The following is a 26,843-nucleotide window of genomic DNA, read 5'->3' as shown; positions in this document are numbered from 1 at the left end:
CCAAAGTGACTAGCCCGCCATACGGTCCGACAGCCAGGAGTGATTGTCTGGGATGCTATTTCATTTTATAGCAGGACCTCTTTTGTTGTTATACGCGGCATCCTTACAGCGCAACGATATGTGGACGATATTCTACGACCCGTTTGGTTGCCCTTCATGGCAAGTCATCCTGGGCTTATGTTTCAGCAAGATAATGTACATCTGCACACGGCGAGAGTTTCTACTGCTTGTTTTCGTGCTTGCTAAACATTACCTTGGCAGCAAGGTCGCGGGATCCTTCCCCAGTTGGGAATATTTGGAGCATTATGGGCAGGACCCCAAAAACATCTCGGGATTTTGTCGAGCTAACGCGCCAGTTGAACAGAATTTGGCACGATATCCCGCAGGAGGACATTCAAGAACTCTGTCAAAGCCAAGGCGAATAACTGTATGACTTGTTTAGGTTTTTTGTTGTTGCCCTTTTGGTATGTCTTGACTTGTCGCTATTAAATCTGATCAATTACTTTAGTAATTATATTTTCCGTGCACTAGAATTATCCCGGAGAAATGCTCTAAGGACTGCGCATGGACCCATATCGGGTAAAAATACAAAATAATTAGTTTTTACTATTTGGTGGTCGCCAGCTGTGGTTCATAAAAAGCACTGAAAGCCTAAATCACCATTACGTTTCGGGATTGATGTTAAAGCTTTCCCATACTAACGTATCGAAAACGAAGTTCACTAGTATCTTCGTTTCTTTATTCCCTTACGGGACATTCTCATCTTGCCATCGTAAACAGTAAACACAAAACGCCAGAAATTCCCAGCCTTTTTGTTCGTTAGTTCTTTTCATGGCTGAGCACCTTTGCAATTCTCTGAAACGCTTTGTTACATTCACTGTAAATTACCATGTCAGGAACTTTTTATAGTAGCTGTGATTACCATGATTCAGCTTGTAACTGCACCACTGTTTGGATCGATGTTCAGCTGCTTCCAAAAAGTGCACATACATTTAATCAACTGAGACGTTTGTAGTCACCAGGTGGCTTCTTAATGCATAGCAGGGGTCTTTTAGTACAAGCGTCACTCCATTCTCCGCACATCGTTAATTTATTGAGTGTGCGATATAAGAGTACCTTTCCGCTCCAGAGGTTTTTCTTTTTGTGTTTTCCTTTGAATTATATCGTTATCTTTGAAGTATAATTCCAGTTATACAGGGAAGTTATTGGAATATCTCTGAATATTTATTATCGATGTGTATTGAGACTGCTGCTGGTAACTTGCGTGAAGGCGCCTACGTTGAACCTCTATTCTAGTCTTGAGTAAACATGTCTTTAAATTATTGCACAGCTATTCCCAGTACTTATGGGTATTTCCAATTAACGGTGGCAGGGGACTCACGCCCAAGTTGTACTCTAGAGCCGGTCGCACGTGTTATTTACCGTAGCCTAAGTTTTCCAGTGGTCCCTCCGAACTGCTGGGTTCCGCTTATTATGCCCATTGCTCTACCTGATGTGACTTCAAACCTAATTCAGATTTTCTGGAGAAGGTTTCACGTCATGGTGAGAATGAAAAGGGAAGGAATTATTGATTTAGGCGCTTTTTAATTTGCCGTGAGTTTCCTGTGAAGAGCACAATGTATATAGGTTGCTTGGCATGTCATCTACGTTTACTTCTGAGAGAAACAGTGCCAACAAAGTACTCTCACTGGTTGGACCGATCTAGCTTGCGTTTCTAATGTATTCCCAAGAGCTGTTATCTGAATTTTATCCGCACCAACCTCTCTGTATGTCACCAGGTATGTCAACGTATTTCAGATGTTCAAACGACGATGCGCCACTGTGTCGAGGCCTGTCACCACGTCTAGAAAAATAGCATTTGTAACGCTCTATAAGTAATTTGGGAAGAGTGCGAAATGCCAGCTCACCACTGTAAAGTCGAAGTAAATATTGACGAGTAAAGGCGTCTTTCTCAAAACTTTACTAGCTCTCTATTTCAGAAGTCTCCCGTAACACACACCTCTCATTCTTTCCGTCATGTCAAGCATCCCTCCTCCCCCACGCTCCCCCCCTCCCCCCTCCCCCATCCCCTCCCCCCTCTCCCTCACCCCTCCCCTCTCCCGCTCCCCCACCCCCTCCTTCTCCCCTCCCCCCCCCTCTCTCTCTCTCTCTCTCTCTCTCTCTCTCTCTCTCTCTCTCTCTCTCTCTCTCTCTCTCTCTCTCTCTGTGTGTGTGTGTGTGTGTGTGTGTGTGTGTGTGTGTGTGTACTGCGGGAAAAAAAGTGTAACCATTCTCGCCGATATTTTTTATATGGATTTCATGTCTCTTCTTAATAAAAACTGATACAGATGCCTTGCACTCAAGCAATGTTTCAATTGATGTAGCTCAGTCTTATTTGTAGATAAACTGATATTGCCGATTCGCGCTCTCATTTTTGTATGGATTTCATATCTCTTCGTAATAGAAACTGATAAGGATGCTCAATCAGTGTATCAATTCAGGTAGGTCAGTCTTATTTGTAGATAAACCGATATTGCCGGTATCCCGCTAATTTTACTGAAAGCCCTTCGATGGGAGATCATTGACAGTTTGGATGCACGTCAAACTCAAAACTGGTCAAATGATTGTATGTTCTTCCTTCTCCTGTCAATAGACTGCGGCTACAGTTTCTGACTACAGGTTATGCATCCAAAAGGCTGGATAAGAACGGCCAAGTACTACGACGTCCGCCGATAACCTACATTTGCTGCTATACTACCAAAAGTAAGACCATGTAACTATCACAAATACTAATCATTCTTCATTCATTTGTAAGAGGTATGTTTTGTCGGACGGGGCAATGTACGTGTGAGGCCTGCTATTATCTTTCAGTGAGTGTACAAACATTCACGTCTTTCCAGGAAGAGGCCGAGCGAGGTGGCGTAGTGGTTAGCACACAAGACTCGCATTCGGGAGGACGACGGTTCGGACCCGCGTCCGACCATCCTGATTTAGGTTTTTGTGTGGTTTCCCTAAATCGCTTCAGGTAAATGCCGGGATGGCTCCTGTGAAAAGGTCCTTTCCTAATCCGAAGGGGCTGATAACCTCGCCGTTTGGTCCACTCCCTGGATCAGCCAACCAACCTTGCCAGATAGAGCTGTGACAGCGAGCAATAGGTATGACGTCCTTGATTCTTACTTCAGTCCTTACGCTAGAACAATGCCTATTAGCCAACAGCGCTCGTTCCCCAGGTTCCCGGCATAAACTGCAGCTGTCGTAGTGGCCCAACTCTATCCTCTAATATGAACAACACAGAGCACGTTCGGTATTGCCACAGTCGTCCTCTCCGGAAGCAGCGCTGAGAGCAGATTGTACAGAATAATTTCATTTACATCCTACGGGCTCGTAGATACCACCATTTACTGCGTCATATTTGCAGTGTTACACTGTACTTGTGCTTTGTCTGACTGACGCATCCATTTTATGCAATTCAGACTATTTCTTATATAGTGGCGTTCTGCACTTTGGCTACTTAAACATATAAATATTTCAAGTCCCAGCTTCGACTCCTGGTTTCGGCACACAGTTTTAAATTTGGAAATTTGTGGTAAGAGCCTATAGGACCGAACTGCTGAGGTCATCGGCCCCTAAAAAACCGACGGTGGGAGCCGCGCAAACCGTTACAAGGTGCCCTATACAGCGCGGCTACCCCGCGCGGTACGATTTTAATCTGCCAGCAAGTCTCGTGTCAGCGAGCATTCCGCTGCAGAGTGACAAATAATTCAATATAACTGTCTGAGTTTACGTTACTTTTGTGAATTATACTTTAACAATAAAATGCATGGTGCTGTCACTCTTCCATGGCCATGTGGGAGAGGATGACACCCGAATTAAATTCAGTGTTTGTGGGTGACTCATAATAAAGGATAGCGTGGTGCCTTCTGCTCGTCAAAGATTCCTCACTTCTTATTTACGACTTTTTAAAATAAAAGGTTAAGCCAAGACTCAGTTCTCTAACATTTGCATATACAAATACGTATCAGTTTATGTTACTTAACAATACACGTATCTCAGAGAGAACATTGTGGGCGCTAACGGCCCAGCTGTCGTATTCCACTGTGGTAAGACACAGGACTCGCATACGGGAGTATCGAATGCGTTGTCTCCATAAATAGCTTTAGGTGGATGTCGAGATGGTACCTCGAAATCTGTCATGACTTCTTTCCTTCCATGATCTCGTCCTCTTCGAGCTTCTGCTCCATATCTGATGATATCGTCGTCGATGGGTCGTTAGAGTGTAATGTTGCTTGTCTTTGGCTTCCAGATATCTTTATCTGTAAACATAAATCCATGCACCCCATCCCCGCAATCGTAATACACCTACATACGTAGTCCGCAAGTGACCATACGGTGCATAGCGTAAAAAAAGGTACAGTGTACCACTGTTAATCCTTCCCTTTCCTTTCCCACTCGCAGATGGAGCGAGGGGAAAACGACTGCCTATAAGCTCCCGTACGAGCCCTAATTTCTCTTGTCTTGTCTTTGCACCTGATACGCGAGATGTACAGGGTGGCAATTATTGAACTCTATGAAATAATTCGCCATAACTTTTGAACGGCATGATGGGAATTAGTATGCGCCTTGTTGTTTAGCTTAGCGACGAAGCCCACTTTGATTTGGATGGGTTCGCCACTAAGCAAACTTGGCGCATTTGGGGGACTAAGAATCGGCATTTCGCGATCGAGAAGTCTCTTCACGCTCAACGGGCGACTATGTGGTGTGCAACGTCCAATCACAAAATAATCAGTGATTTCTTGATGGCACGGTGACCATCGAACGGTATGTGAAGGTTTTGGAAGATTATTTTATCACCATTATCCATGCAAGACGGAGCTCGACACCATCGAAGCAGAAGACTGTTTGATGTCCAGAAGGAGCACTTTGGGGACCCAGAGGCTACTGGCAATGGCCTCGTTTGGCCGCCATATTCTCTGGATCTGAATACATGCGACTCCTTTTTTTGGGGCTATATTGAAGACAAGGTGTACAGACATAACCTGAAAACCATTGCTGAGCTGAAAAGAGTCATTCAGGATGTCATAGACAGCATCAATGTCCCGACACTTCAGCGGGTCATGCAGAATTTCACTATTCGTCTGCGTCACGTCATTGCCAACGAGGCAGGCATATCGAGCATGTCATAACCTAATTCCGAATATCAGTAGTGACGCTTACATGTTGAATACAGTGTGTGCACACCGTAGTTTGCTAACTAAAAACAACTCCTTCTTCCTGGGGTTCCGTGTTGATCGAACCTGTCTGTAACAAATTTAACAGCACGTCTGTGAATTACTTTGATGTCTTCCATTAATCCACCGAGCGAGGTGGACTCACATTCGGAAGGACGACGGTTCAAACCCACGCCTGGCCATCCTGATTTAGATGTTCCAGATTTCCCTAAATCGCTTCAGGCAAATGTCGGGATGGTTCCTTTGAAAGGGCACGGTCGATATCCTTCCCCGTCCTTCATTAATCCGAGCTTGTGCTCCGTCCCTAATGACCTCGTTGTCGACGGGACTTTAAACACTAACCTCCACCTCCTTCCTTGAATCCAACGTGGTGGGGATTCCAAACAGTCGAGCGCTACTCGAGAATGGATTGCACAAGTGTTCTGTACGTGATGTCTTTTATAGATGAACTCCCCTTTCCCAGAATTCTCACAGTAAACACAAATTAATCTTTCACGTTCCCTACCGCCGACCGACCTTAGGTGCTCGTTCCATTTCGTGTCGCTTTGCAACGTTAAAGTAGTTGCCACGCCTTTTCCACTTAGAGCGTGCTCGCTGTGGAAGCTTACGAACTGTGTATATGCGAGTGGGGAGAGTTTGGGACGAGCAAGTTTACAGCAGATGTCGGCAGGCGTCGCTGAAATAGAGGCCCGGATGCTCTGCCGGCTGCTTCCGGCCTGATTAGCGACCCCGCCTGTACCCTCTAGTCTGCGGCCTGACCCCTGTAGCATCCTCACCATCTCCGCTCGATAGTGCTTATGACTCGTATCGCTTCTGGTATTTAGTAGCATTTATGAAGCTGTCTGACCTACATTATTTTTTTGAATCGATGTTTTTCAGGTGACTGGTTTGTTGTGATAACATGAATACATATCCGTAAAGTACAGCTTGACTATTTTTCAGTTTTTTCATCTGCCATGAAAATGTGTTCCTGATTTTACTGCGTGAACTTCAGGTACAGACATATGTTGGCTCCCGTGTTTCTTTGTGTAGGTTTTTTGTGCGTGCGCCGTCCGGGGTGGCCGAGCTGTTCTAGGCGCTACAGTCTGGAACCGCGGGACTGCTACGGTCGCAGGTTCGAATCCTGCCTCGGGCATGGATGTCTGTGATGTCCTTAGGTTAGTTAGGTTTAAGTAGTTCTAAGTTCTAGGGGACTGATGACCACAGCAGTTAAGTCCCATAGTGCTCAGAGCATTTAAACCATTCTTTTGTGGGTGCGTGTATAAAGTGTTGCACTTTTTCTCTGTAAAAGCTACCAAAAACTCATTTATTTTTCGCCAGAACTGCAGAAAAAATCCTACCAGCGACCATACCCGCTGAAGGAAGCAAATAAAGTAAGAAAAGTAATGAAACACCTCAACAAGCATCGTCAATGGTATAAAGGAAATGTTTGTTGTTGGTTATAGCACATCAGCATCACTATTTAATAATGTTGGGCGCTACCAATGTGGAGACATTCCCAAAGAGACAGCCCAGTTCGAAACGGAGTAGTAAGTACCGGTCTAACGCAGTCTGTTCTTTGTTGGAGAGAGATCGATGTGTTCTGATTTCCTAGATTAACATTGTCGTAATTTTTCTAAATCGTAGTAGGCAAAAGGTGGAACTAGAACTGTCCGCCGGCCGCGGTGGCCGAGCGATTCTAGGCGGACATGGATGTGTGTGATGTCCTTAGGTTAGCTAGGTTTAAGTAGTTCTAAGTTCTAGGGGACTGATGACCTCAGATGTTAAGTCCCATAGTGCTCAGAGCCACTTGAACCATTTTTTGTAGAACGGTCGTGTAATTAATATCTCTGTCAATTGTTTCATCAGCTGTTATTTTCATAACACGGTTCGGTATTCTGAAAATATTCTCTCCTTAGCCAGTTTCACCAGACTTGTTGTGTAACTCATTAGTGAATGGAAATATGTAGATGACGAGTTTATTTAAAGTCGCTTGTTGCAGTAACCGTACGTACTGCAAATGTAGCTGAACTAATGCGCTAATTCTATTTTTCCTTTATCTGTAATCTTGGTGAATGAGTGCAGTGTTTTTCTCTTTAAACTGCAGGACATTTGTATTTTCTTAAAGGCCTATGGTGTTTCCATGTTCTGTCAGTTTCTGACATTTTTATTCAACTGGTAAAGCAAAATTTTGCAAACCATAGTGCAAGACAGACCATTCGTAACTATTCAAATTCAGTTCCACTACTTGTTTTTGTTATTTCTTCTCTTGCTGTTTCAGTCACCAGAGGGGAATCATTCAGTGACGTCGCACCTGTTTTTTCCACTGTGTTCTTCTCTGAGAAAGACATTTGTATTTTGGCATAAATTCAAAGTAGCCTCAATGATTAAGTGCCAGACTAGGAATCCAAAGATATGGGATTCGACCCCTGCTCACACATACTGGAGTCATATGGCTCATACTCGGATGTGAGTTCATTGTATAGCTGACAGGCGAGCTAGAAGTAGATGGTAAGAATCATAAATCATTAAATCCTTGAAAGGCTTATCAAATGATATAATTCTTTATCTCCTCGTTTTGTTATCAAATGATATAATTCTTTATCTCCTCGTTTTGTTCAATTATTTCTACTTTTGATGTTTGTTACTTCAACGTTATTTGGGCTTTCACGGTGTCCAAAATATTATCCATCTACATCATACTCCACAAGCCGACTGATGGTGTGTGGCAGAGGATACTTCTGTACCACTGAGCCCTCCATTCCTGTTCCTCTCGCGAATAGCGCATGGGAAGAACGATTGTCGCTGAGCGTCTGTATTCGCTGAAATTTTTAGAATTTTCTCCTCGTGGTGAGTATACGAGACGTATGTTGGGAGAAGTAACATGTTGTTCGACGCTTTCCGAAAAGTGCTCTCTCGAATTTTCAGTATTAAATCTCCGTGATGCACAACGCCTCTCTTGTAACGTCTCCCAATGGAATTTGTTGAACATCACCGTAACGCTCTGGCGCCTACTAAACGATCCCGTCACGAAACACGTTGGATCTTCTCTCTCTCTTCTATCAGTACTCAAGAATCAGTAGAACAAGCGCCTTATGAGCCACTACCTTCGTGGATGAGTTATGTTTCCTTAAGATTCTTCTATGAATGTTGATCTGGCATGTGCTTTTCCCTTTATTTGTTTTATGTGGTCATTCCACTTAAGGTCGCTCTGTATAGTTACTCCTAGATATTTTGCGGTGGATACTGTTTACCGCGGTTTGTCATCAATCATCAATAGAGTAGCTGTGCAGTCGCGGATTTCTTTTCCTGTGTATGCGCAATATGTTATATTTTATTTACTTTCAGAGTCAACTGCCAGAGCCTGCAACCATTCATCAAATCTCTAGACGTCATTCTGCAAATTGTTACTATCTTGTAGCGTTGCTACTTTTTATTGACAACCAAATCATCTGAAAAAAGCCTTAAAGAGCAGTCGACGCTTTCTACTAGATCATTTATATATATCGTAAACAGTAACGGTCCTTGGATTACTCCGGAAATTACCTTTACACGTCGATTTAGTTCCGTTAAGAGCGCCGTGTTGCGTTCTGTCTGTTTGCAAGGAAGTCTTGAATACAGCCGTAGGTCTGCTCAGAAACTCGATAAGCTCGTGATTGATTGTCACTAAACGGCAGCGTGTGATTGTGTCAAATGCCATCCCGAATTAGAGGAACACGGAATCAACCGGAGCGTCGTTGTCTAAGGCGCTGTGGCTCTCATGCAGGAACAGAGCGAACTGAGTTTCGCAGGATCTCTGTTTGCGAAATCGATGTTGATTTTTATAGAGGAAATTTTCATTCTCCAAATTCTTGAGCATAAAACGTGTTCCACAATTCTACAACAGGTTGACGTCAACGATGTAGCTCTACAGCTGTGTGCATCTGTCCTACGGACCATCTTATAAACGGGAATGACCTGCGCTTTCTTCCAGTAGCTAGGTACCCTTCATTACTCATGCGATCTACGATAAATTACTGCTAGAAGGGAGCAAGTTCTTTTGCATACTTTTTGTAGAATCTTATAGGTATCTCATGTGGTCCGGAGGCCTTCCTCTACTAAGCGATTGTAGTTGTTTTTCTATTCCACGATCGATTGTCTCAATAGCTGGCATTTCGGCGACGATGGAAAAGAGGGACGTTTTACTATCCTCCGTGGTGAAACTGTTTCGAAAGACCGAATTCAGTATTTCGGGCTTCTCTCAGTAATCTTCCGCTTCGGTGCCTGTATAGTCAGTGAGTGAGTGAATATATGAATTTTACTCACTGATTTTACATACGACCAAAACCTCATACGGTTTCTACTCAGATCGGTTGAAAAAGTTTTACTTTCAAAGTCATTGAACGCTCCTCTCATTGCTCTCCTTAAGCTAATTTTCGCTCCGTTCAGCTTTTGTTTGTGAGCTAGGTTTTTACTTCTCTTGAATCAGTGATGTTCTCTTTGTTTAGTTAGCAGTTTTCTATCACGGCTGTTAAACCATGGTGGATCTTTCCCATACCTTAAGACCTCATTAAATTACGACAGTAGATGTTTAGAAATGATTCCATGAATACGTTACTTCATTCCACAACAGTAAAGCATAATGATCGTAACGTATTCCAATTACCAGAACTCTTTTCTCATCAGCACTATCCGCGACTGACTAGAAACGGGGAAATGACACTAATACGCAATGCACCCCGTGTCACACGTGCGAGTACGCTTATAAACATTCATGGTAGTGTCGGCAATAGATGTGGCGACTTCTGCTACAACAAGTGACACAAATTTATTTTTCTCACCCTGTACGTCTGTTTGCGGAACAACTAAATAACAAAAAAAAAAAAATTAAAATTCCAAATAGCTTAGGGCTGCAGTACTTTCAAGATGGGGGTGCTCGCTTTCATATCGGCTATTCCCCCGTTTAATAACAGGATAGTTGAACAAAACATCGACACCTACTGGCGCTTTAAAATGGTCTGTAAGGCCGAAATTGAATTGCAAGATATAATAAACTGAATACTTGTGAAAAACAGCCGAGGTGGAAGACTTCGAAATGTCCTTTAACAATTATATATACAGGATGTCCCATTTATCTTGACCACCCTAAATAACTGTCCAGATGCAAATTACAAAATATTTCGAGCAAATGTTCTTTAGCCGCCAGGGGGACATCGGTCAGCATGATTGCCTTCGTTGTAGCTTTGTATTTTACAGAGATATGAACAGCGGTATGATTTTTTTAAATGGCGCCCTGTATTTTTTTATTCAATAATTCATTTCTTCTCCTAAAGACCTATTCAGAAATACATCACATTCTACCATTCACTGAAACACAATGTTATTAATTACATTACATAACATTTACTTTGAGCCCGGGAACACAAACTCGTCCACTTGCTGGAGTTGTCCGAAAACAAATGAAAACCAAGTAAAAATATAACACAAAATTGACTTTGACTCTCCTGTACCATTGCCCAGGAGTAGAACATTCAAAGTTGCTCAAAGTGGTGACCCTGGACACCGATACACTGGTACTCTCTTTGAATGAAAGAATTATTTACTGTTTCCAGTGTTGGCAGCAGAAGACAATTACAAGCAAGCACGATACATTCCTGCATGTCCTCTGTAGTTGTTGGAATATCGCGATAGACAACTTCTTTAATGCATCCCCAAAGAAAAAAAGTCCAGAGGATTTGAATCAGGAGACCTAGCAGGCCAAGTAACTGTTCCTCCTCGACCAATCCATCTGGCAGGATGCCTTCAGTTCAGAACACGATGTGGACGCAAGGCATTATGTGCTGGACATGTTCATACCATATAAGCATTCTGGTTCTTAGCGGCACTTCATCCAGAAGAGAAGGGAGAATTCATCTGAGGAACTGAGCATACCCTGTAGCGTTTAGACTACCACTGATGAAATAAGAGCCGATAATTGTAGTACCAAGCATTCGACACCAGACGGTAACTCTCCATTGACGCTGATGTCCCACCTATCGAAGCCATCGTGGATTGTCACTGGACCAATAATGCATGTTCCTTTGTTTGAGAAGGAACATTGGAGAAGAAGTTTGGGTTGGCGAGGATTTTCTGCTGTGCCCACTGACAGAACTGTACACGATTCTGGAAATCATTCCCATGCAGTTCTTGTTGTAGGTGTACATGGTAAGGATGGAACCATTGACGTGTAAGAATACGATGCACACTGGTTTTAGGAATGCCAATCTCGTGTTCAAGCTGTCGTGTGCTCATATGTGGATTCATAGCAACGGAGGCGAGAACAGTAACTTAGGCAGCTTCGTCTGTGCGAGTGCTACGACGATTTCGTTGTCATGTGTTGGAACATTCCGTTTCCCGAAGCGTCGCAACAAGACGAGTAAACATCCATTGGGAAGGTGGGTTCTTGTCAGGATATCGCTCCCTGTACAATTCCGCTGTCTGCGTAACATTTCGCATACCTTCAACAACAACAACAACAATGAAAGAAACGTTCTTCGATGCAGTTTGTAGGGAGGACAGCCTTTACTGTATGCCTATTCTACACACCAGTATTTGAAGGGACTAAACTACTATACTAAATGTACCCGTACATAAGAAAACAGTATTGCAATTACTGTTCTGCTAACTTACATTCCCTATAGATGAGTAGCATTTCTACCTTCTCTTCGTTGGTGTACATTCTACTCACACAACTCTTCAACTGACGATGGTTGACGGAATGACGGGTGTGCATTATACTTATGTTTCCATTTGTCCTCTGTCAACGTCAGCACGTGGATGTGTTCCATTACCCCGAGTACCTACACTAAGCGCTGGGAGCGTCAACGTCAATGTTGTGTTATGTAATTAATAAGGTTGTGTTTCAGTGAATGGTACACTGTGATACATTTTAGAATAGGTCTTTAGGAGAGGGAATGAATTACCGAATAAAAAATACAGGGCGCCATTTAAAAGAGTCATACAGCTGTTCATATCTTTGTAAAAAACAAAGCTACAACGAAGGCACTCATGCTGATTGATGTCACCCTGACGGCTAAAGAACATTTGATCGAAACATTTTGTAATTTGCATCCGGACAAACAGTTATTTAGGGTGGTCAAGACAAATGGGACACACTGTATGTGGGCACTTTGATGTAGATTTCCAACCAAGTCTTAAGCAGTACTGTGATTGATTGGTATTCCACATTCGTACACCGAGGTCGCAAACAATCTGATGTGCTGATGGAGGAAGAAACTTTCACGAGCAGTATTATGCCAGCAAGGGGACAGTGTTGGATGGCACTCAATTGCAGGACCATCAGATGCCGAGGCAATGTCGTGGGTTCATTCTGAAACTACTTTGGAATGTTTCTGCTAATGAGGGCATGTGGCACTGTTAATGTCGATTTGTTAGTTGAAAGAGTATATTTCATCTCAGTTTGCTGAATATGGACTCTAATCTCGCTTCTCCCGTATACAAGAGCAGTGGATTAGCTACTGCACCTCTCACAGAAGTGATAGCTTTTGTATACATCGTTTTGAATTTAATTCGAGGCGAGAGAACAATACGTTAAAACCGAAACAGTTTTTGATCACAAATTTCCTTATTCAATTCAGTAACTGGTGTTGACAATTACGGTCGTCATCAGATTGACCTGTCTTCTTAATCTTAGTAAAAGAAGCAAATAAAAATATGAGCCATGACTGGCATCGTCAAAAAATGTAAAAACATCATTAAACTTGTGAACACTCAGCCCGTCATGAAGGGCCACCGTTAAAACACTGTGCTTACAGCTGCAGGTTGTTGAATGCAGTAAACAAATTTGCTATCAAAGATAGTTTTGGTTTCCACGTATTGTAAAATACAGAATTGTTGTTACATTCAAGATAATTGTCATCCCTCAGCGTGAGGAAACAAGGCTGGAACAAGCGTGTTAGATATGTAAACGATATTATTGTTAGATATGATAGCTGTATTAACCCTCTACCAACAAGGTGGATTGGAAGGACGTTAACAATGTCGGGTAGAATCCCACCCAAGTAGTATGTACCGCAGAGCAGGCGGCCCGGACAATGCTATCAACGTGACAGACTAGCTGGGAATAAGACCTGAGTTACCCCACGCATGCGCACTAAGGCATATAGGGCGGTCGGGTGCTTTTCCACCCCACTACATGGGCAGATGACTAAGAATAGAACATTTTAGAAGTTTATGTGGGTACTGCAGTTGTGCACTGCGTAACTGAATACATTTTTGTGACCCGGGAATGGTCGGGTTCAATACCGAAATCGATAGTCTTTAATAAACATAAAAATGTACATTTGTGTATTATGCGATGCAATTTTGAACATGAATATATGCTTTTATTTCGCCGTGCATCAAAATTAACTGGGGAAGTCTCAAACTGTCACATGATCATCGAATTACGCTCTCACCAAAACCGATTCAGCTAAATAGTAATCAACTGGCATCCATTAGGCTCACACGCACCTGTCTGAGTGCCAAATAGTGTCCTGTCACCCATTACGTCATAAAATCCTCTCTCACTGCTCCACAGAGCAATGACAGCATTACTTGCACTACGACACGCGACGACGAAAATTCACTCCTGGGGTTAGTGGCTTTTGGGTACTAGGGCTCTGCAAGTTCCAGTCAGTGGACACTGTACCCAAGCTGCAATGGCAGCCCTCTGTAACAGCTGACAAACAAGTCTGATGACATTCATAAAGTAGGCTTTAGAAATCAGCGGCCCCTGTTAGGCAGGCTGCTGATTGGGTGTGGGATTATCTGGATGTTTTGAGTTACAATAACATCGATAAAGTGAACCTAGGCATGTGTGAACGTGAAATTTTCCAGGAAAGTCACTAACTCGATTGGCCTCTATAACCATTCCTGGCGAACTATTTGGAGTCTCTGTGTGCTCATTCTGATCGAAAATGTGATGTCGGTGCGTTTTCTTTGCACTTGCATACCCTCTAATGTGCATGGTGATGTCACACACTGCGCATTCATTGAAGTTCCTGGAAATATGTGCCCACATTGCGTCCAGGGACGTCCATAAGTCCGTTAACATTTGAAAACTGAATACTTCACGGAACAATGTAGGTAGAGAGGTAAAAATTGACGCATATTATTGATATGTCACGGGGTTTTAATTAAGTCGAAAAAAAGTTCGCGAAATGACCAAGGGATGGTGCTTCATAAGATACGAAAGCAATAATTAGCGTAACAATTGATTTTTAGCAAAGACGATGTTCTTTATAGCAAATGCTCAACATGTCGGCCGTCATTTACGAGCAATACCTGTAGTCGAGACACAATATTGTGAACAGCACTGTACAGCATGTCAGTAGGTATGATGAGAGATTGCCACCGGATGCTGTCTTTTACCACCACTGGTGAGATCGGACGATCGCGGTAGACTTGCGACGTCTTGTAACCCTACGACCAACATTCACGCGCATTTAGGTCTGAGAACCTGAGAGGTTAAGCGTGACGGAAGTGGCGGCGCTGCACGCGATCCTCGATAAATGGTGTGCGCAAGATATTTTTCAAACCTGTAGCAGTGAGAGGTGGAGCGCCATCCTGCATGAATGTCGTACCTTCTGGCAGGTCTTTGTCAGCCAGGCTACGGATGATACAATTCTGTAACATATCAGCGTACCTCGCACACGTTACGCCGACAGTTTGAAAAGCTGCACCGCACATTTCCTCGAAGAAAAAGTATGTGATCGCGACTGATGTGGTAAATCCACACCACACCGTAACTTTCTCGTCATGAAGTGGGGTTTCCACGACAGATCTAGAATTTTCAGTTGCTTAAATTCTGCTGATGTGAGTGTGCGCGGCGTCAGTGATATGTTGCTGTCCAGCACCATCTGTTGGCCGTTTTATGCACTTGTTTTTTTTTTCAGTAAAATCCTATGTCATCTAAGGCATGAGTGTCAAATTTTACCCTCGATCTACATTATTCCGTAACTTAATGCATTTTCAAAAGATAACAGACTTTTGTGTCCGTCGGTTTATCAGCACCGCTGTGGTGAATTTTTTTTCTTTCGTCCGTTGAAGATGATAATTTGAAATATGGGAGGTCTTTGCACTAAATTATAATAAATCCTATTAGAGAGAAAGCATCACAAGAGATTGTTAACGATGTTTTTCAAAATGATTGCGTATTGATGAAAGGTTGAACTGAGGAAGCATGTATGTATGTATGTATGTATGTATGTATTGAACTGGGGACCTAGAAACAACGGAGAGGCTTCGTCCCCGCCGTAGCCCTCATTGGTACACAGCCACACAACAGGCTACAGCAGTCCACACATCCCACCGACGCCCCACACCGAACCCAGGGTTATTGTGCGGTTCGGACCCCAGTGACGAATAATAAAAAATATAACAACTTTATCCTTTATTTATGCATGTGTTCAGTCTGTTGACCTTGGACTGAAAGGTACAGTTGCAATCGCCTTTCGAAAGGACGATGAACAGATGTAATTACAGTAGATGATATGGTAGAGCATGCGCTGGCGGTTCGACGACACATATCGTGTGGCGTAGTTGGGGCGTCGTCATAGACTGTGTTTTTAAGTGCTCCACAAAGAAAGAAATCAAGGGTCAAATCGGGGGACCTTACAGGCCATAGGCCATTTGACAACATAATTTCGTCCCATCCAACGTCCAGAAAAATTCTCATTCAGTATTTGCGTTGCAACACGGGACGAGTGAGCTGGACAACCGTCGTGTTGCAGCTACTGTCGAATATCCAGTAGTGCCTCTTCTAGAAGAACCGGCAGAGTGTGCGCACGAATGCCCATTTAGAACGCCTATAATGAAGTAAGGTCCCACAGTGGAATTTCCTATTATGCCACGCCATACGTTTACGCTCCAGGTACGTTGATGTTGCACCTGACGAAGCCAGTGTGGATTTTCGGTTGCCTAGTAGTGTATATTATGCAAATTTACATTGGCGTGGTTAATAGACGTTGCTTCAGTGGAAAAAAAGCACTCTCCGGAAAAACGTAGGGTCGTCTCTCAGTTGCTGAAGGGCTGACCGACAGAATTCTGAACGACGTTCGAAAACACGGTTTTCGAGTATGTTATGTAGTGACATGATAGGGATGGAAATCCTGTCGATGCAGGATGCGATCGATACTTGTCTGCCTGATACCACATTTGTTGGCAGGATGTCTCGTAGCACTGTGCGGGTTCATTAGCGTCGTAGCCAGAACAGCTTCTTCATGTCCTCTGTCAGTTGCAGTCTTCTTTCTTCTCCTCTTTTTGACGTTCAAGCGACTGCCCGCACTAGCGTACTAATAATTCGTGCAATTGCCTGGCGCGTCGGACGCTGGCGATCCGGATAGACAGCCCTACGTCATTTTACTGTTTCTACGGCATTTCTTTTATTTTCAGCATACAAAGTAGTATATCCAACCTCTCCTCTTTGGTATACATGTCTGCTCGCACCGAATGTTGTAGCAGAAATGAGCGACCGGCAGTACAGACTAGTAAACAGACAAAAGTGTTGATATTGCGACACAGCGTAACACAAGAGATCGACTTGGCGGTGTTTGCACCGCTAATGCCGATTCTGGTCACTGTGCTCTCACATTGTAGGACATTTATCGAATTCTTTTTACGATGGGTTTCAACATCAACGTTAACAAACGCTATGTCACTGTAACTGTCATCTGAAGAGCTATCGAATGCAGTTATAGAAAGTACACGGTTTAATTAAAAAAAGAGTACTTAATTCAATATCTCCGTTGATACCAGCGCTAAAAACATTAACCAAACAGAAAAATACGTGCCCCTCGAAGTTCGAACACTGCCGAACACCGCGTTTCGATATGTGTAACTGTTCGCGAAATAAAAGGGGTGTTACGTCTTACGAGGCTCCTTCATATTCGCTAGTAAAATTCGTCATAAATAATCCATCACAGTTTAAAAAGAAGTCATGTACATACCTACAACACTAGAAGAAGAAGAAGAAGAAGAAGAAGAAGAAGAAAAATCGCTATTATTACTCATTATTAAACCTGTGGCCCAGAAAAGAGTTCAGTTTGCGGCATCAGAAATATTTGATCATTTGCCCAAGAACATGAAACGTCTGCCAAGTAGCAAATCACATTTTAAATCTAACTCAGTCATTTCTCCTGGACTACTCCTTCTGTTATGTGGACAAATTTCTATTTAAAAACTGGTACTTGTAAAATGGAAGACACCAAACTTGTTTTTAAGTGGTACGAAAAATGTGTTCATTAATGTTAATGCTAACAATGTATACGTATCCTGTGACGTGACTCATTCCATATTATTTCGATAAAAGAACTGTTCAGATGAACTGTGGGACATGGAACTAACTAACTAAAAATGTCGAGACAAATGAAAATGTGTGCCAGACTGGGGCTCGAATAGGGCTTTCGACCTGTCCACTAGCAGTTTTTCTAACGATTACACTACCCAAGCACGTCTCCAAGCTTGAATGTCAATATCATTAATGTAACCACCTATGAGTTCTAGGCATGGTACAGATTTGCATTTATCCCCACATGTTCATCACATTTAGATTTTAGCACTTCTGGTCGCTATTAGCTGCCAATTTCTGCCCTGCATATTGATGGACTTCATTCCCATCATACACACATTTCATTTCAGTGATTCTAATTCAAAATTTCAAACATGACATTTACCGTGAACATTCTAATTCATTTAAGATTCTCATTAGTTACCCCTCGCAGCTTACGCCTGACAATGGTATAGCGCACAAATGTGACTTTCTAAACGATGCGAGATAACTGTATTGACAGCGTCGAGATATTTTATAAGGCATAACGCGCCGCATTTGTATTGAAAATTTATGATTCCAAAATGACTACTACTCGAATGCCGTTGCGATCCTTTTTCGTATAGGCAAGCGACACTGACACATCGTAGCAGCATAAGCCCTTTTACAAGAAGGAGCAAAATCCATCCCGAGACACAACAGTAAGAGGCTGTAATTTGAATGCTGCTACAAAGAATGTTCCATCCAGCCTAGGTGGCAGTTTTTCCAAACTTCTCACATGATCTTGCACAGCAATTAAAGTAAATACTGGTGGGTCGTATTTTATTCTGTCAGGTGTAATTTCTCTGACACTTTATTTTCCAGTAAAAATTAGACTTTAAAAGCGCTGCCCATATCAAGAAATTAAAAGAATAGCACTTTTCATTTAAAGAAGCTTTGTATCTGAGATGTTTAACGTACAAAGGGGACGCATGATCATATTGACTTGGCGTGTAGGGCACGGCTAGAACTTCAACATATATAAACGGGAAGACGTAACTCCCAAACTTCTTCAAGAAATACGAGTTTGAAAACTTGATGCGCGCTTGTATACTCCGGTTGCTAGTAATCAAGGCGCCGCCCGCTGTGGAAGAGCGGTTCTAGGCGCTTCAGTCCGGAACCGCACTGCTGCAATGGTCGGAGGTTCGAATCCTGCCTCGGGCATGGGTGTGTACGATTTCCTTAGGTTAGTTAGGTAGTTCTAAGTCTAGGGGACTGATGACCTCAGATGTTAAGTCCCATAGTGCTTAGAGCCATTTGAACCATCATTAATCAAGGAGTCCCAAACCAAGCTAGTAAACGCTTAGTTTCATAAGCGCGAGGCCTCTGGATCGACTTTTCGTAGCTGTTACTTTCTGCTCATTCCCATGCAGATCTAATAACAAATTTATTACGGCAGTGCAGCTCAGCAATATCTAATGAATCATTAATTACTTTCGTAATCTTTACCCTGAAAAACCTGATTTTTCTCTTAAGTTTTGGAAACAATTGACTATTACAACCGTATTCCTTGAGATACATTCACCATGAGCTCATTTTTACGATATCCATACATGAGAGAACAATTATTTCTTTTGCTCCTCGATTCATGGGGAGGGCAAACGAACCTGGGTTCGTACGGCTAAACTTTTCAGGACGGAGAGGTATCTGCCAACGTGCAGTAAGCAGTATTAGAATAATTCCTTCAAAAATGTGTTCTGCTGGTGCAGCCTTGAGACTAGAGAGGGAGTTTATTGAGAAGATTGCATTCAATCAGTCATACACCATTAGTTTTCTGCACCAATCTTCGGTGGTGTGCTACGGTATGCTTGGTATGCCGTGGAATCTTGATGACCTACGAAAAGCATTTATGAATGTAAATCGTGTTAGCTTTGCAGCATACACATTTTAAAAACTATGTACATGCAAAAATTCGGCGTTTATTACATGTGCTGTTTGTCACAGTAACCATTGTTTACCACGTTTCTACATTCGGTATCATCCTGATTCATGCAGTGTTCCATAGGTTCCATATACTTGTCACAAATGTTTATACAGTAATGTAAATAAGAGCACTATACTGATTTAATTGAACGTTCTCATGTGTGATTTTTTAATTTCCAATCTCTTTACGATAAAAATGTATCCTCCCTTTTTCAGGATAACTATTATGAAAATAATAAATTAATAATCAAATATTGATAGTTTACACAGTCATAATAAATCTGTTGTTAGAATTACGTGGGAACGAAAACAGTACAGATAGTGAGATCTGTTCGAGACACACAACACATATGAAACTAAGCACTTACTTGCTCAGCTGCGGACCCCTTGGATGCTGGCGACCGTACAAAGGGTAGAGCAACGTTGGCCCCGGCGTGCACAATGTGCTGCGCACGTGCGATCCAGAGAGCGACCGGTCAGGGCACATCTCGAAACTGCTTAGTACAGCGCGACAATTTATTCATCAGTGCTATGCGACGCTCTTCCATCCGTCATTTGTTGCGTCACCTTTAGATCAGAACAACTTTCTTAGGTTCGGAAGAATCGTGGTGTCAGTGCTGTTTATCCTTCGCTGTTTGTTCGTGATATAAAGTAATTTCACAGGTTCAGTGGCTGTTTGCACTAAAAGAGGCAGTCTAGCGATCTGTCGTCACAAGCCATTAAAAATTAATAGGTATCATAGAACAGAAGGAGAGGAAATTCTCATGTCTATTATGCAGTAGCATAATCGACATATGCCGCACATTTTCTACGGGACGATATTACAATACCTCGCAGAAAGAAATTAAACATCTAGTTGACAATGAAAGAGCGGAAACTTAGAAAGATCCACAGTCTATTTGTGCGGTATTCATCGTTTTGTACATCAAGAGGCGCTTTCTGCTACGTTTGCTGCCATGGAGCTGGTGATCAAATTGATGGTATGAATAGAAAATTTGTGAAGTCACTCGCATTATTATGTCATCAGTTTTTGATCGAATTGAATGAAGAGTATGGAGACGTTACATACAACTGCAGGGTGCTTTGGTCAAGAGTCATGCCAGGAACGACTTTTCGACATAAGACCCACAAACTGTTGAATTACTGAAGGAAAAAGGAAAGTGGGAACGAAAATTAGAAACATTGAGAACGGATTACAGACCTCTCACTTTAAGTACACTTGACACCACCCACAGTAAGATGTTCCAAGATGAACAAGAACTTATTTCTGCACGTTAGTGTCTATGCAGATGGAACTGATCGTTATGCAAACATAGTTCAAATGGCTCTGAGCATCAGTCCCCTAGAACTACTTAAACGTAACTAACCTAAGGACACCACACATATCCATGCCCGAGGCAGGATTCGCGGTCGCGCAGTTCCAGAATAAAGCGCCTATAACCACTCGGTCACACCGGCCGGCGATCGTTAGGCATTCCAGGTCTCTTTTAAAAGACAAATTCTTTTACGTTAAAACTGTCAGAAGTTCTACATTGTTTTCTTCGGGAAGAGTTTCCATGTCTGCATAGTGAGGTTCCAAACATGATGCAAGGTTTCAACCGATATATGTGCAATAAGTTTTTTAGATTGCGAAACTAAATAATCGACTATGACGTGACAGCCGTAGTATCGAAAACGTGTGAAATTGTCTGCATGTGTCTGAATACTGACAGTTGGTACCAGATATAAATTTTATTACGTCTTCAGCGCGACAAAAATAATAAAATAATACTGAAAATTGCGGCGCTTGCCAGTTCCCCTGCCCCCCACCTCTTTCCACCTCAGACAGTATGGCGTGGCAGTGGGTGTAGCGTGTACTTGGGTGACAAAACACGCACGTAAGAGCTCCGCACGTGTGCGGAGTTCACTTGGCGGCCGCGTCGGGAATTTTCTCTGTCCGGGGCCTGGGTGTTTGTATTGTCCTCATCATTCCATCATCATTCATGAAAGTGGCTAGATTGGACTGTGTACGGACTGAGAATGGGTGCGGGCGCTGATGACCTCGCAGTTGAGCGCCCACAAACCAAACGTCATCATCATCCCTGGCGTATTGGGGCACCTTAAAATTTTCGAACTCGACATTTTCGAAAGTGGTTGAGAGATCCGCCTTCCTTTTTAGACATGGTGAAGTCCTAGTTGTTTCCTACACATCCTGTCAATATGAATCAAATTGGTGGTGCGGTTCTCTTGTTAGACTTCCACGCTCCTGTCTCAGGAGCTGCACGTTTCATTCAGTGTTTGTTTCAAGGACTACACAGAAAGATTAGATAATTGTTTGCGAAGGATCCCACGTGAGAGGTTACCACTTAAAGGTGTCTGTTGATCGAAGTTTATATGTTTTATGGGAACAGACTAGATGTACGACCAGCTCTATTTCCAGCCTTTGACCAGCCATTTCACATCTGACGACGGCTCGCAAAGGTACGACGAGTTTACAAAATACTCTCTGGAACTATAGGAGCCTGTCAACCACGCTGTTGCTCGTCCAACCATGGAGCGACTGAATAACCATTTGCGAACAATGAGGCCCTTAGGATTAGTGCAAAAAGCCTGCTTCTGTTAACAATGAGAGCCGCGCGGCAGGAAGTGAGGGATAGCAAACTCCAGCCATTGAAAGAAACAATCCCCATTGTTTCGGTACTCCTTATAGTAACAGAGGTGGGATGTAGTTGTATTCATCTCCATCCAGAAAGACCCCGTAGTTGTAATGTACAGATTTCAGTATGCCACGATAGAGGTAAGCTTTATATTCTGTTTAGCAGGTAGCTGTAAATTTAAGTCATGATTTGCCCTCCGTGTTGGTTACTAATTAGACGATACTTGCAAAACGTAGAATTCTGGACATTGTCTGAACTCCAGGGTTAGCTTTCAGAAGGCTTTTTGTGTGTATCACAGAGTGACTACCTCATCCCTACATTTATATGCGATTAGCCAGCCACGTCCATCTACAATTGCATTTTTCTTCTCTTTTATTTTCAGCAAAAAAGGTGCAATTTTTAAAAATGTGCTTTTACAGCTACAATAGTGGAAAGAATTTTCGATTTTTACTATACTTGCCTCTGCCTGTGGATGCTGAAGGCAGTAATTTTTAGCGAGAAAAGTCCCATAAAAAGGAGGCGCATTAATGTAAAGTCCTTCTCCATATCATTTCTGTGCGAAGAGCGACTTTTCAAGGAGAACAAGATTTGCTTCCTATTGAGGTAGTTCACGCTATTTTTAATGACATTATGGTTTTGATTCTTACGGTACCCAGTGTGTGTTGACGTTACGTGAATATTGTAACAAATTCATTTCGTACAGTTAAAATGTCTTTCAATTTCGATTATAAATTCAAGGTCATCTACCAAGTTCTGCTTTTTTATGCCATATAACGTGTTTTACACATTGACTAAGTTATTTTATCATAATTAACACACAACCTCAGAGTGATCTCCGCTTTCCTTATTTTTTCCTTGGTTAAATTCCAGGCGTCGCCGACGTAATATTGCATTCTGCATTGTACAATCTGGTCTGTGAACTTACTACTTTTTCGACTTTCGTTGACACTTGTCGACCAGCAAGCATAATCATCTCAAATTGCTAAGAATGCTATCGAGTGCATCGAAGGAAAGTTAATGTGACTTGGTTTGAATTTACCGGAGGATGACTAGAAAAGTAGGCAGTATGCGTCCGAGCGTTGGTAGCACAGATTTTTTTTTTTTTCCTTGGTACAATGCAGGAAATTAACCTCCGGCAGTTGTATGGATTTATGAAAAATGACAAGCTGCACCGTTGTTCGTGTTCTACGTTGGCAGTACTAAGCTCGGAGGAAAGTAGTGACCTACCAATAGCGTTAGTAGTGTCAAGTAGCCATAGGTCACTTTTACTAGGATGCTGGATATGACGTTGGACACGACATGATATTAGAGTTAAATGGCTCTCAGCACTATGGGACTCAACTACTGTGGTCATTAGTCCCCTAGAACTTAGAACTACTTAAACCTAACTAACCTAAGGACATCACACACATCCACGCCCGAGGCAGGATTCGAACCTGCGACGGTAGCAGTCGCACGGTTCCGGACTGCGCGCCTAGAACCGCGAGACCACCGCGGCCGGCTTAGAGTTAAAAAAAACTTAATTAATATATAAAGGCATTTGCATGTTTACAGGTCTAGTTTCCCAAGGATGGGATCGGTAGTGATCTGTGCCTTTATAGGAGGAAACATCCCGGCATTCACTTACATCTACATCGATACTCCGCAAATTGCACTTAAGTGCCTGGCAGAGGGTTCATCGAACCACCTTCACAGTAATTCTCTTTTATTCCAATCTCGAACAGCGCGCCGGAAAAACGGACATCTATATCTTTCTGCGCGAGTTCTTGATTTCCCTTTTTTTTATTGTATTTTATCTCTATCTAGGTTGGCGTCAACAAAATATTTTCGCATTCGGGGGAGAAATTTGGTGACTGAAATTTCGTGAGAAGATTCCGCCGCAACGAAAAACGCCGTTGTTTTAATGATGTCCATCCCAAATCCTGTATAATGCCCGTGACACACTCTCCCCTATTTCGCGATAATACAAAATGTACTGATCTTCTTTGAACTTTCTCAATGTACTCCGTTAATCATATATGGTAAGGGTCCCAGATAGTCTGGAACCGCGCGACCGCTACGGTCGCAGGTTCGAATCCTGCCTCGAGCATGGATGTCTGTGATGTCCTTAGGTTAGTTAGGTTTAATTAGTTCTAAGATCTAGGGGACTGATGATCTCAGATGTTAAGTCCCATAGTGCTCAGAGCCATTGGAACCATTTTGAATCCCAGATAGCGCAGCAGTTCTCCAAAAGAGGACGGACAAGTGTAGTAAGTTAAAGAAATCGCGAAAAATCGAAAACAGGATGGCGGGATGAATATTGAAGCTTTCATCATCTGGAATCCAAAGGTAGTCTGTTACAAACAGCGCAACCTCATTCGGTTTGTTCTTAGTTTACACTGCAGTTTTGCAAACAAATTATTTAATTATATAAGAAATTAGTGTTCCTCAATACCGTCTACCTCTTCAGTATGTAACACTCCACACGCACTGTTAGCTGACATCAAGACCATAGTGTTGGAACTTGGTTTCCATTCTGCGTACTGCAACATCCCATTTGCTTACATGAAAAACTGAGTCCGCAACCCTCTATAATGAGTGAACTGTTGAGTTCAAAAGAGGATAAGGTGTTAGTTTTATCGTAGAACTTTGAGAGTTACGTTTTCTCAAAATGGTTCAAATGGCTCTGAGCACTATAGGAGTTAACATCTGAGATCATCAGTCCCATGGAACTTAGAGCTACTTAAACCTAAATAACCTAAGGACATCACACATATCCATTCCCGAGGCAGTATTCGAACTTGCGACCGTAGCGGTCGCGAGGTTCCAGACTGTTGCGCCTAGAGCCGCTCGGCCACAACGGCCGTCAGTTACGTTTTACAGAAAAAAAAGAGGAAAATAATGTATTTAGTGGGGCCATGATGCGTGAAACGACAGAGATTTTATTATTATTTCTTTTTGTTACATTTGTGACCAAACCCCTACTCTGTGATATCTAAGGAAACCGTCTCTGTAACAAATGTTTTGCTTAACGGATACTTTTTTGCTGCCTTTTTAAATAATTTTGTTGCAGTAATATCTTTACTCTAGTTGGATAGCGCAAGTGAAACACTTCGTTGTTCAAATCAACCTTCTGGTCGACTACTGCCATTGTCAGTGTCCGGGACAGTGTTTACGTTACGCCGAGATCGACTCTGCACATGACATGGAAAACCCGGTGGACTGCTTAGGATGGGAGAGATTATTGAATCCATCCTAGTGTTTCCGAAAGTTGGACAAATATGTTGGAAAGCGTGTTACCGAGGTGTCAGAACGACGACGTCGCGGGGGGAGGGGCTCAGTGACGCGGCAGACTCATAAAAATGTGTACTGGCGACGGTGTGACCCGCTTTCGTGTAGCAACCGGCAACGCCGGATAGTGGCATCTGCTGTGACGGTTGGAGTGGGGAGCGCAGTCAGTCTGCAGCAGCATGGCGGCCGCGCCGCGCGCCATGTGCAGTGCTGGCCAGCGCGCAGGCGCCGCTGCCGGTTGGGAGGCTTCTGACAACCTGCGCAACGCCAAGCGCGATCACCTCAAGCACTTCGCCGCCGATCCCTCCTCGGACTACCTCGCTGACGCTGAGACGTCGAGCTCCTCGCTGAATAGACGTACGTAGTGACCCCGATGTTTGTTTTTTAATGCGTGCATCGCCACAGTTTGTCATTGTAACGGGACGCGCTTGTGTACGGCTGTGTATGTGTGCAGTGAAAGGAAAAAAGATAACTACGTGAAAGGCAGACGAGCGGATGATTGAGAAGAGAGTTAACAATCGCCCACGAATGCTGTTTGCTCGAAGGAAGGAATGGAGGGGGCATCCAGAGGAAAAGAACCTGTCCACCGATGTTGGCGTCGGTAGCTGAGGCTCGAACTGACCTTGGCACGGCACCAGCGTTTTCTTTCGTCGTTACTGCGGTGGAGTTTAAAATACTTCTCGGTTAAACGAGTTTATTGTGAGTGAGACGGCGACGTCAGCCGTTGGGACTCAAACCTGTTATTCTTACCCCCATTGCTCGAGGACGTCGTAATCTCGTGGACCGGATGCGTTTAATGTGTGCATACAGTTTTAAGATTTCGAGTGTTTTCGTAGAAGTGTCTTGCAGCACAGTTGATCTCGCCCGTCTGTTAGATTTGGCTCGTGATACGTGAAAAAAGTGGTCGTTCACCTTTTTGTCACCGGAATCATCTGGTAAACATTGCTTCTTTTCCTTTGGCCTTAGTTATTTGATTTACCGCAGTTGTAGTTGCTTCTGCTTCTCTACTGTAACCGAGAACAGTAATCACTTTTACCATTTAAGTCCGAAATCTGCAGTGGCGTGGGTGTGGTTGGTCAGCGAAGACATCTGACTGAAGATTATTTGAATAGACGCTGGATTCCTTTTATTACGGCATATTGTGCGCATGCAGCATAATACATTTGGGTTGTTTCGTAGATGAAGTTTGTCGCTTTGTAGAGTGACCCTGAAGGAAAAAAAAACGAAGTCATTGTGTTCCCAGTCGTCTTGCCTACAAACGGGAACACCACTTGTAATCACACGTGTTACAGGTGATCCTGCCACAATACTAGTTTTCATGAAATAATTTTTTTTTTTAGAAATATTGCTCTGGGGACGATCTCGATATGTGCAGTGTACTTCCGAAACACGCATTGTGTATCAGAAGTTTTTTTAGCCAGCTTACTTTTTTAAGCAGGGATTGAGTAAAATTATAAATGGATTAATCATTTTGGTATCGGGCACAATGTTTCATTTACCGGT

The 26,843-nt window shown here is 43.0% G+C and overlaps 1 protein-coding gene across 4 annotated transcripts in view; it reads left to right on the top strand.

The window, feature by feature from the left end:
• LOC126297547 (membrane-associated guanylate kinase, WW and PDZ domain-containing protein 1) overlaps positions 1 to 26,843 on the top strand; it is a 376,107-nt gene that overhangs the window by 115,704 nt on the left and 233,560 nt on the right. Inside the window, exon 1 of one of the 4 annotated variants that reach the window (XM_049988469.1) lies at positions 25,511 to 25,697. The exons of 2 other annotated variants lie outside the window; for them this stretch is intronic. In XM_049988469.1, the coding sequence (XP_049844426.1) occupies positions 25,520 to 25,697 (178 nt within the window). In that variant the 5' untranslated portion in view covers positions 25,511 to 25,519. Of the gene's footprint in view, positions 1 to 25,510; positions 25,698 to 26,124; positions 26,276 to 26,843 lie in introns of those variants that run through there. One more of the 4 variants, XM_049988471.1, reaches the window with a different exon arrangement.

Source organism: Schistocerca gregaria, chromosome X (genome assembly GCF_023897955.1).
Source record: "Schistocerca gregaria isolate iqSchGreg1 chromosome X, iqSchGreg1.2, whole genome shotgun sequence".
Lineage (NCBI taxonomy): Eukaryota > Metazoa > Arthropoda > Insecta > Orthoptera > Acrididae > Schistocerca > Schistocerca gregaria.
The sequence above is the reverse complement of the archived record's forward strand: the minus strand, read 5'-3'. Positions and strand labels throughout refer to the sequence as shown.